The 10648-nt window shown below is 48.0% G+C and overlaps 1 protein-coding gene across 2 annotated transcripts in view; it reads left to right on the plus strand.

The window, feature by feature from the left end:
* Window positions 1-4238, plus strand: part of ADCK1 (aarF domain containing kinase 1) — a 124235-nt gene extending 119997 nt beyond the window's left edge. For both annotated transcript variants that reach the window (XM_027775176.1, XM_006157089.3), the window contains 2 exons: window positions 1430-1623; window positions 3500-4238. In XM_027775176.1, coding sequence (XP_027630977.1) covers window positions 1430-1623; window positions 3500-3671 — 366 coding nt within the window. In that variant the 3' untranslated portion in view covers window positions 3672-4238. The remainder of the gene's footprint in view (window positions 1-1429; window positions 1624-3499) is intronic.
* The last annotated feature ends 6410 nt before the right edge of the window (window positions 4239-10648 follow it).

Below are 10648 nucleotides of genomic sequence, written 5' to 3' on the forward strand. Positions count from 1 at the left end.
GGGGGGCCAGCCAATGGCCACTGGGAGTCTGGTACTGTGCTGAGATGTTCCAGTCTGATAGCTTCTGCCTGAGGGACATTTCAAGTTCCATAGCAGCTCAGTTATCAGCAGCACACACGTAGTCCTGAAAGGACCGAGAGTTCTGCCTCTACTGCAGGAAGCAGCCGGGTGGTAAAGCCTCTTGGCAGCACTGCCGGGCCCCTGGTTAGTACTTTGATTGGCACAGAGCGCTTCTCACACCTTATTTCTGATGACCCTCTTGGTGTTGGCAGGACGTGGGTGTGGGATATTAGCAGCCCCAATTTTCGAATGAAGACACTGAGTCAAGAAAGATGAAAGGACTGGCTCAGGGGTCACATAGTACTGCTCTGAGGTGGAGAGACAGCCTAGCCAGGTGGTAAGGCAGGAGGAGGACTGTGTGGGCTCAAATCCCATCTCATCACTCACTTGCTGTGGACCTCAGGAGGTTTCTTAATGTGCCTCAGTGTCCTCATCTTCAATGGGGAAAATACTCTCAACCTGACAGGGTTGTTGTGGGGATTAGCTTGATACATGCAAGCATTGCAAAGTACCTGCCTCATTTCATAAATGTTCACTCTGTGTTGGCCACTGCCATCACCACCATCACATCATCATCATCATCATCATCATCATCATCATCATCATCATCATCATCATCATCATCATCATCATCATCATCATCATCATCATCATCATCATCATCATCATCATCTTTCTGGAGACTGAAGAGCAGCCAGAGGCACGTGCATGCTCAAGATTCTGGCTGGGGGCAGTTGTCTGCCTAGAGCCATGCAAGACTCAGAGGCAGGAAGGGAGGGAAGCCAGACTCCCAACTTAAATACCAGATGGGGCAAGGGCCAGGATGACCAGCATTGAGGCTAGCCCTGAACTCGCCCTGGGGGCATCAGGACCTCAAGCAGTGGGTGCAATGAGACTGGCTCCAGTGCAGAGAATGGTGATAACAATGGCCAAGTGGGCAGCGGAGTAGGTCTGGTGGGTGTAAGATGTAGGGAAGGACATTGGAGTTGGGTTGGGTTTAGGAGCTCATACCCACCCACTGTCCCTACTGGACTTGACCAGAGGGATGGGGACATGACTCAGCTGTTACCAGCTTCCAGGACTCCTTGAGACTTGACCTGAAATTGGTGGCCAGTGAAGAAGCCTTGGAGAGTACCCTGGCCCCTCTGGCATGCTCTTGCACTGCATTAGTACTTGCCTAGATGTTGGGCTGAGACATCTGTGCAGGATAGATAAATCCCTTGTGCTGGGCTCTCTTGGGGAGCACACCGAGTGGTGCCGACACAACTGTGTTGGAAGTTCCTTCTGCTCACAGCTGCCCAGACCCCTGCCACCCTGGGCACCACTTCCCACACCACCATCCATTTATGTCTCCCTGTTGCTGCCTCAGGACTCAGAGATCCGAAACAATGCTGCCAACTACCTCCCCCAGATCAGCCAGCTTCTCAACCATGTGCCACGCCAGATGCTGCTGCTCTTCAAGACCAATGACCTCCTGCGTGGCATCGAGGCCTCCCTTGGCATCCGCGCCAGTGCCAGCTCCTTCCTCAACATGTCACGCTGCTGCATCAGGGCGCTGGCCAAGTGAGTGTGGGCTTCTGCTTCTCCTTTCCTCTCAGCTCCCTGGCCTGCCCAGGGAACCTACTCACCTCCACTTTTCCCCACTGGTCCACAGTGTCCTGCAGGAGCTTCCCAATCTCAAGATCTCCTTGTAGGAAAAGTTAAGGGCAGATAATAGCTGCAGAGAATTCACTGATGCTTCCAAGCAGGGTTTTGAGGGGTGGTCCAGAAACATCCTGTATTTGTTAAATGGTAGATTCTGGGACCTCATCCTTCTAATCCAGCTTTCTAGGCAATTCTTACCCTTAGTAAAGTTTGGAATGTTTTCTGAGCATCTCAGCACCCTCTAACAGTCTTTAGGCTTGAGATCAAGAAGTCTCTATCTAGCCCTGGAATTGGCTCCCTATGGCTGGCCAGGCAAGTGGACCAGTGTCCTTTTTCCTATAGGTGATGATGATTCAGGGAAGTATGGCCAGTAGGCCTTGGGATCTCAGGTGTTTTTAGATGCCTTAGGACCATTGGGATATTAATTAGGAAGACTAATGTGCTTTCCAAGGAAATAGATCCAGAGGAGTGAGGGTTCGAGACCTCTCAGCTGAGAGCAGTGAATACCTCAGAAGAGCCACACTCTGGCTGAATATTCCCACCTAAGAGAGGAGGGTTGGATTGCTATTAACTTCTAGCTCATCCATCTGGGCCTGGGAACTGGTCATTCTGAAAAATTATCTGGTTCAGGGAGATTTGACCACATATGTCATGGACCCACTGTCAAATGTCAGGTTAGTTTATAGCAAGATATATTATTGCACACTGAAGGGGCTGACTGATTATTTTTCCTCTGTGGATTCAGGAAATGAAGTCTTGAATAGGTCATCATCATAAACAGTTTTCATCCTGTCCTTCTGTTGGTGTAGAAAGGATTGAGCTAGGCTGAATCCATAATGGCCTTGGCCTCTCAGGACCACCTGCTCAAGTTTCCAAGTAATTCTTATCCTCAGAAAGTTTGGAAGCCAGCAGGTGGTATAGTGGTTAAGGCACTGAACTCCCACATGGCTGACTGTGGTTCACATCCTGGACCTAGTGGATTGACCATCATGCTGTGCATGTGTGCCTTTGTGCCCAAAATCCCAGTAGGAAAATAGAGGAGAAGGGATTGTAGTGTGGCCATCCCCCTGGGGGGTGATTTCTCACTTTTCCTCTCACTGTCTTTCTCTGTCTCTCTCCTCTCCAATGAGTGCCTGTGCCTCATGGCAACAATCTTAAAAAGTAAATAAATAAAACGTTTGGAAAGGTTTTGATTATATTTGAGTCTGGGGGATTCTGCATTGGCATGTATTTACTGTGTATATATATATTTTTTGTTTGTTTGTTTGTTTTTGAGACATTTTTGCTATTGGGTGCGTGTGCTCGCCAGAAAGACAGAGAGAGATAGAGAAAAAGAGAGAAAGTGAGAAATCACCCCCCAGAGGGGATGGCCACGCCCCAATCCCTTCTCCTCCATTCTCCTCTTGGGATCTTGGGGTGTGCACAGCATGAGTTTAAGCCACCGGGTCCAGGACTCAAGCCATGGTCGACTACATGGGAGTCCAGCAACATAGCCATTACACCAACTGCTGGTCCCTGTATTTACTGTACTTTTAAAAAATAAAAATTGTACCAGTGGATCTTACCAGATCTTTGATGTCCTGTGAAACTGCTTTTGCTTACTCCACTTATTTGAAAAGCGTCTTTGGAATATCTGAGCTCTTCTGGTGCATGATTGGGCCATGGTGTGATCAGTATCCAAGAGAAGTCTTGCAGGGAGTTGGTGAGTTGGCCAAAGCCACCATCTTGTTTTTCTAGATGAGCTGATGTTTCTTGCATCTTTAACTTCTCTCCTTTCTTCTGTCCTGTCCTCCAGGCACAAGAGGAAGAATACCTGTTCATTCTTCAGAAGGACCCAGATCTCTTTCAGTGAGACCTTCAGCTTATGGCAGATCAACCTTCATGAACTTACTCTGCACATGAAGGGGTGGAGGCTGGCCAGCTGGGTGTTGGCCCTGTTTTGCTGGCTGTTTCCTGCTCCACACTGAGTGATTGGCTGTCCCTTGCCCTTTTCTGGTTTTTTTTTTTCACTCCTTAGTTTTTTGTTCTATCTAACCTAGTCACCCCATTTCTGCTACATGCCCATTTCTACAGCTCCTGGACTGCTGTCCATGATGCCATTATACTCCTCCTTTGGAATTCCTCTCCCCACATGGTGGTGTTTTTCTCAGGGCCCACAAGCTATACTGTGGAATAGGTTTGTCTCCTTCTCCAAGGAGAAGACCCAGCAGGCTACTTTCTCATACCTGGTGTATGCCATTGGGTTGAATGTCCTTCCACTTCCGTTAACCCTTTCTGTTGTCAAAATGGACCATGTATACCACCGAGGGCATATTATCTTATAGCAAGTCTGATTTGGTTGGAGGTGGGTGAGCCTAAACTCTGACTTGCAGGAGAACAGGTCCCCTCTCCATGTCCTGTCACTCTCTGGAGGTATCACACTTCAGTGAGGTGATTTGATATCAAATGGAAGACTTGTGGACATGAGTTCACTTCCACCATGGGGGCCACTTTGGTGTCTTGTGTACTGTGTTTCAATAAAAACTCCTTCAAGGTTGCACAATTTTTTCATTCTAAGTCACTGGCCCCAACCACTTGTTCATCCTGAGTATGCCCATGGTCCTTGCCAAGGGCTTATAGTTCCATTTGGCTGCAGCTTCCTTGGGGTTTCCCAGGGAGACCAAGGGAGAACATGCTTGGGGTTGGTTGGTGGGCTTTTTCTTCTAGGTTGGGAGTGAATCCACATTGTCTGTTAGGTAAGAGTGGACCTGATTGCTGATATGACCATTGCCAATATGACCTTCTGCTTAGCCTCTTGCTCCTGCCATCCTTCCATCCAGTATGTCCACTTCCATCATGGGGGTCACTTCCTGCTTCTTGGAGGTTTCTCTTACCTTCCAAGACTCTGAGACCTTGGTTGGAAGAATTAAGAAGCCCAGATCTGGAATTCAGAAGCTCAGCCAAAACCTGGGACCTTGATTGCCCAGCATTCTTACCTTGTTTCCTGTGACCTGAGCCTTGTTCTACTCCTTGCTTCCTGACTTGTCCCTTTGGTTCTCATTCAGTGATGCCCATTTTAAGTCTGGGATTCATGGTCCCACAGTCCTCCTGAAGACTTTAGCCCTGTTGCTGAAACCTTAGTTGCTATGGCTAGGTTCCATTATGAAACCTCTGTACTGCCTGCTGACCAGACTCAGTCATCTGCCTGTTCTGGGACATCCCCCAGACTCCTGTGTTTATGTGTTCTCCAGGTACCTAGGACTTGAGCTTGGGCAGGTCCTGGCTCTCACCTGTGGGGCACTGACAGTGGCAACATTTGAGTCTCTCTGATCTACTTCGCCCCCTTTACTCTCTTCACAGGGGAACAAAACCTGAATATGAGCCTCATTTTCTCTTCTCTTTATTCATAATACAACAAGTAGATTTTCCAGTGGCCAGAGACAATTCAAAATCCTTTCATTTTCTAAAAGAATTAATTGTTCTTAGTGACTAGTTGGATGCACCCAGGGACCTGAGAGAATAATTTGCAAGATCTGTTATTAATCATGAGGATGCATGCTGCATATTATATTTTATGGTATCTTTTATAGCCACTGAAGTAAATATAAATGTCCTTTCTGTTCAAGGTAATGGTTACTTGCTTTTCACTTTGGTGTAACGGTCGGCTTCCTGCTGCCCTGGGATGTAAGATATCAGCATGTTGTCAGTGAGCCCAGCACCCATAACGGTTTCCCGGGGGAAGCAGAGAGGCAAGGTGAGTGGGGGCTACAGGGCAGTTTGACTATTGGAGGGGAGCAGGTTGATGGACTTTCTACATGTATGTATTGGGTGCCTTTTACATGTTTATATGTATATATTGGGTCATCGGAAAAGTCATGATATATTTTTCTATGCAAAAATGTGTCATGACTTTTCTAATGGTCCAATATAAGTGGCCATGCTAGGCTCTAATGTTACATCGTTGAGTTGTCTCATCAGCTCTTTGAGGGAGGAATCCCTACACCCATTTTACAGAGATGGGAACCAAGACTCAGAGAGGTTTAATAATTTGTCTGAGGTCACACAGCTGCTGAACAGTGGCCTCTTGAGTTTTATTCCACAATGCTGGAATAGTCTTATGAAGAAGACTGGGTAACTATTCCACAGTGCTGGCGGTAGGGATTCTACCTGCTCCTGGGGCCACCTTATGGCCTTGACTTGGGTTCAAGTGCCCTGATTTCATAGAAATTCAGATTTTCAGGGTGAGGAGGGAGGGAATGGACCTATAAAGGAGGCAAAAAAGTCTTGGAAGATGCAACTGAATCCTCCTCTGGGCTTAGGATGGACCTGAACCACAGTAATGCTGCAATGCAACCCTGACAACAAACACCCGGAGTGAGTGCAGACTCCGGAGGCGTAAGGGCATATTAGTTCTTTATAAGACTATTTTTCAAGGGGCTGGCACGTGGCCTGGTAGTTAAGGTGCTAGACTCCCACATGGCTGACCATGGTTTGAGTCCTGAACCTGGCAACTTGCTTTCTCCCTTTCCCTTTTCTGTCTGGTCAAATTAGAAAATAACAATAATAAATAAAACTAAAAAACAAACAAACAAACCCCAGTTTATTCTTCATACTGGAGTCCCCAGACCACCTGTATTTCTGCCCAGATGACTGCAAATCAGGGGTTCCCATAATCCCTCATGTTTGATAATTAGCTAGAATGACTCACAGAACTCAGGAAAGCACTCTACTTGTGATTATGGTTTAATGATAGAGAATACATCTAGTGACCAGCAGAAAGCAGAGGTATGTGGGGCAATGCTGGGAGGGTACTGAATGCAGAGCTCCTATGTCCCCTCCCTGTAGAATCAGAGCACTCCATCCTTTCAGCACATTGGTGTGTTCCCCAGGTTTTGGCATCCTGGGTTTTCTTGGGGTTTTGTTCCATAGCTTGGCTGATTAAATCTGGGGCCACATGAGTAAGCCCTGTCTCCAGCCCTCCCCTCTCCCATGGTAGCTCAGGCTCATATTCTCTCCATTCACAGCCACCTAGGTCGTATAAACCTGGATGTGATCCAAAGGGCACACTTTGGATCACATGGGATGTCCCAAGGATTTAGAACAACTAAGACAGAGACAGGAACCAGGGATGAAGACCAGATGCAGTGCCTACTCTGTAACAGACACTCCTCATGTTCTTGCTCTGTGCTAGGCTGAGCTGCACTTTTGTTGAGCAACCATGGGCTGGCCTTCTGTTTGGCCTGGTGCAGCTGTCTCTGGAGTACAGAGACAAAGGCAAAAACTCCTGGTCTTATTCTGAGGTTCAGAGACAGCCCAGGTGAGCTTCTGTCTGGAACCTTGGCCCAATCCTTTCTTTCTCTCTGGTGTGGAACTGGCCATGAAGGTGGTGATTGACCTGGGTCTGGTGCTTTCCAGTAAAATCCTGTGACTTATCCTCTGCAGTGACGGTGTCTGTCGGAAAAGCATCTGCTTACTTGGAGGAATGCTTCTCCTTTAACATCTGGATACCTCTTACTCAGTTTAGGTGTTGTCTTCTTTGATTTAGGCAACAGAACTGTTTTTCCTCCTTCCTCTTCTCAGGTAGAAGGAAATGGAAGTTCACTCTATGGCCCCTTTGGCCTGGATCCTCTCAGATATGTGCTCAGTACTTAGTAATTACAGGTCCTGGCCTGTAGTGAACTACTTGGTTATAAGCATGCAAGCATTTAGAATCCTAGCATGCTTTGTTAATTTCAGAGCTGTTGAAATATGCACATTTAAAAAGCTACATAAGGGAGCTAGCCCCATAGCCTAGTGGTTTAGAAAGCTGGATCCCACATAGTCAGCTGCAGTTTGAATCCCGACCCCAGGAGCTTGAAAGACACACTGAGTGTGTGTACATGTATGTCTAAAATCCTGACAGGGTGGAGAAATGGAAAGAGATTATGGTGTGACCACACCGTCAATGGTGTGAGTGCACATGCCCTATGTATGACAAATAAGAAAAGAAACATTAGAAAGTCTGGAATGGTGGCCCGTGGTATAATGTCTACAAGGCAGACCCACGTGGGAAGGTTGCCAGTTTGTGGCTGGAGAACTTCCTGAGTGAGTGGCACATGTGTGCCCCTGATTCAGGCTTGCTGCGGCTGGGGGTGGTCAGGAGTGCCATTTCTCTCTCTCTCTCATTGATAGAGTAAATAAACTCAGGGGGAAAAAAAAAAGAAAATCTATACGTGCACTCATTCCCCCCGAGGTGCTGTTTCATCTGCACGGCAGGTTAGCTTCTGCAGTATTCCCAGCCCACTTGGCAACCAGAGATGGTGAGTTTCAACAGGAGGGGCTGCCTGGGCTCTCCAGCCCCAGCCTCAGGGCTCCACAAATGCAAGCATCTAACACCATCTCAGAAAACAGCAGTGGCCCCCAGAGGCACCCAAGCAAATCCTTGGGAGCAAGACTTGGCAGGTTTGGAATGACCCTCAGGGCAGGCACCTGTGAGGAGAGTTTTATGGCATCATTGGAGTGACACTGGGGACTGGCGTGGCCAGGAAAGGTATAGCCATGAGGAGCGGGATCCCAGCCGGGGGCTTGTGACTGGCAAGATCTCAAAAGATGGGGTGAAAAGAACCAGAGTGGCGTCTCTCCACCTGCCTGGCCTGTGGGAGTCATGGTACTTGTTGGGCTGCCCTGGGAGGGCCCATACGTAATGAGAGGCCTTGAATGGCAGGTGAGCAGGTGCCATTGCTGCTGGTGACTGTGATTCTGACCAAGAGAAACCAGCGGGGGAGGGTGGTGGTGTCCCACAAGACTTATGTCTGAAAACATTTTGGTAAAGTCAGGTTTGCTAAAGAGCCATTCATTTAAAATGCCTCTGCTCTTCCTCTCTTTCTTCTCTTCCTCCCCCTTTTCTCCTTTTTTCCTTTTCCTTCTTTCTTATTTCCTTGTCTCTCCTCCACCCCTTTCTTCCTGTGAAGCAAAGTGTCTTATGGAGCTCAACAGATTGGCTTGGTTCTCCTTTCCTAAAGGAAGGACAGGATCAGCCCTTGGGCGAGGACATGTTGACCCCTGGGCTGTAGCTGCGATGTCCACTTTCTGTGGTCACTGCCTCCAGCCTGGTTTATGTGGCTCCTGTGGAGGTCACCTAAGTTCCTGCCATCAGCTTGCTCCCTTCCTTGCCAGGTCGCTGTGCCCCTGGCTAGGACTGCTGGAGGCAAAGGAGGCTCTTTCTGTCCAGCTCTGCCATTGGCTGGATTGTTGCAGAGCCCCTTGGGTATTCCTTTCTCTCTCCCAAAGGCAAGAGGCTAGGCTCGGCTCTTAAGACTGGAGAGATGCTGGGAATTAAGCCTCCCTGTCTTCCGGCTACTTTCCCTGCTCGCCCATTCTGAGCAATGCCTCTTAAAACTTTCCTGGGATGACCGGGGATCTTGTTAACAACACAGACTCTGACCCAGGGAGTCTGGGTGGGGCCTGAGCTTTTGTATTTCAAACAAGCTCTTGGGTGATGCTGATCCAGAGGATGCTGGTCCCAGGGACCACCCTTTGAGTGGCAAGGATCTAGAGGGGCGTTCTGAGGGTGTGGTCCTGGGGCACCAGCACTGCCTTGCCTGGGGGCTTGTGAAAAATGCAAATTCTCAGGCTCCACCCAAGATGCACTGAGTCATAAACTCTGGTGGTGGGAGCAGGGAGGGGGACAGGGGATTATCAATCTGTTCTAACAAGCCCTCCAGGGATTCTGATGCACACACTTACATTCAGAACCACTGATCTGTGGCTTTTGACCTGTCTGCACATGGAATCACCTGAAGAGTTTCAAATGCTCAGGATTCTGATTTAATTGGTTTGTATGGAAACCAGGTATTTCTTCCTCTTTTATTTTTTTCAGTTTTTTTGCTATAAAGCATGTGCACTGCTGAGAGAGAGAGAGAGAGAGAGAGAGAGAGAGAGAGAGAATCGCTCTCCATGGGGAGGGCCACTTTGCAATCTCTTTTCCTCCAGTCTCTTCTTGGGATGTGGGGCACACATGTATGTCTGGCATGTTTTATAAGATGCTGGGGCCAGGATTCAAACCTCCGCTGGCCATGTGGGCTCCAGCTCCCCTAACCACTAAGCTATGGGGCCAGTTCAACCTTGACACTTTTGAAGAGGATGAATCAGATGTTTTGGAGAATGTCTCTCCTTTTGGGTTTGTTGGATGTTTTCTCATGATTAGATGTCATTGCTGTTTTCTGATTAGGTGGTGATGGGCTTTGGGAAACATGTGACAGAGGTGTAGTGCCCCTCTCGTCATATCCTTTTCGTGGACCCTGATATCAACATGACTTACTTTTTTTTTTTTTTTCCAAGCTCCCCAGTTAGGGTTGTGACACCTGCTTTAGGCTCACACCTTCTGGGAAGGAGGAAATGCCGCTCATGTGCTCCTGTGCATGTGGACATTAGGCTCTTTATCTCTGGGTTTGAGAGAAGCCTGCCTGATGACTCTTAGAAACCCAAAATGTAGGTATGCCAAAACATGGCTGTAAAAATGATGGTGAGGGGAGCTGGCAGGTAGCATAATGATTACGGGTACTGGACTCTCCCACATGGCTGGCCATGGTTTGAATCCTGGACCTGGAGGCTTGCCTTCTCTCTCTCTCTCTCTGTCCCTCTCTGGTCAAATTAAAATAAATAAACAAAGATAAATAAAATAAATCTTTAACAAAACGATGGTGAGGTTTTAATTTTTCCATTGGCCATAGGGAATCTTTGAGCATACGCATAGATGTAAGGACAAATGAATGTAACGTCAGAAACATGAACATTGAGCCCCTCTACCCAAAAAGTAGGCCTGGTACCCAAATCCAAATATACCTGGATTTTGTTTTCCAGGTATATTTGCAGTTTTAGAAATGAAACCCACCAGTGTGGAGGTGGAGCTAGGGGGTGGCTGGGAGCCTGCTGTTCAGTCACCCCTGAGTGGTGGGGCAGGGAGCCACCTCCCAGGAACTAGCAG

This window comes from Tupaia chinensis, unplaced genomic scaffold (assembly GCF_000334495.1).
Source record: "Tupaia chinensis unplaced genomic scaffold, TupChi_1.0 Scaffold000528_1, whole genome shotgun sequence".
In the NCBI taxonomy this organism is placed as follows: domain Eukaryota; kingdom Metazoa; phylum Chordata; class Mammalia; order Scandentia; family Tupaiidae; genus Tupaia; species Tupaia belangeri.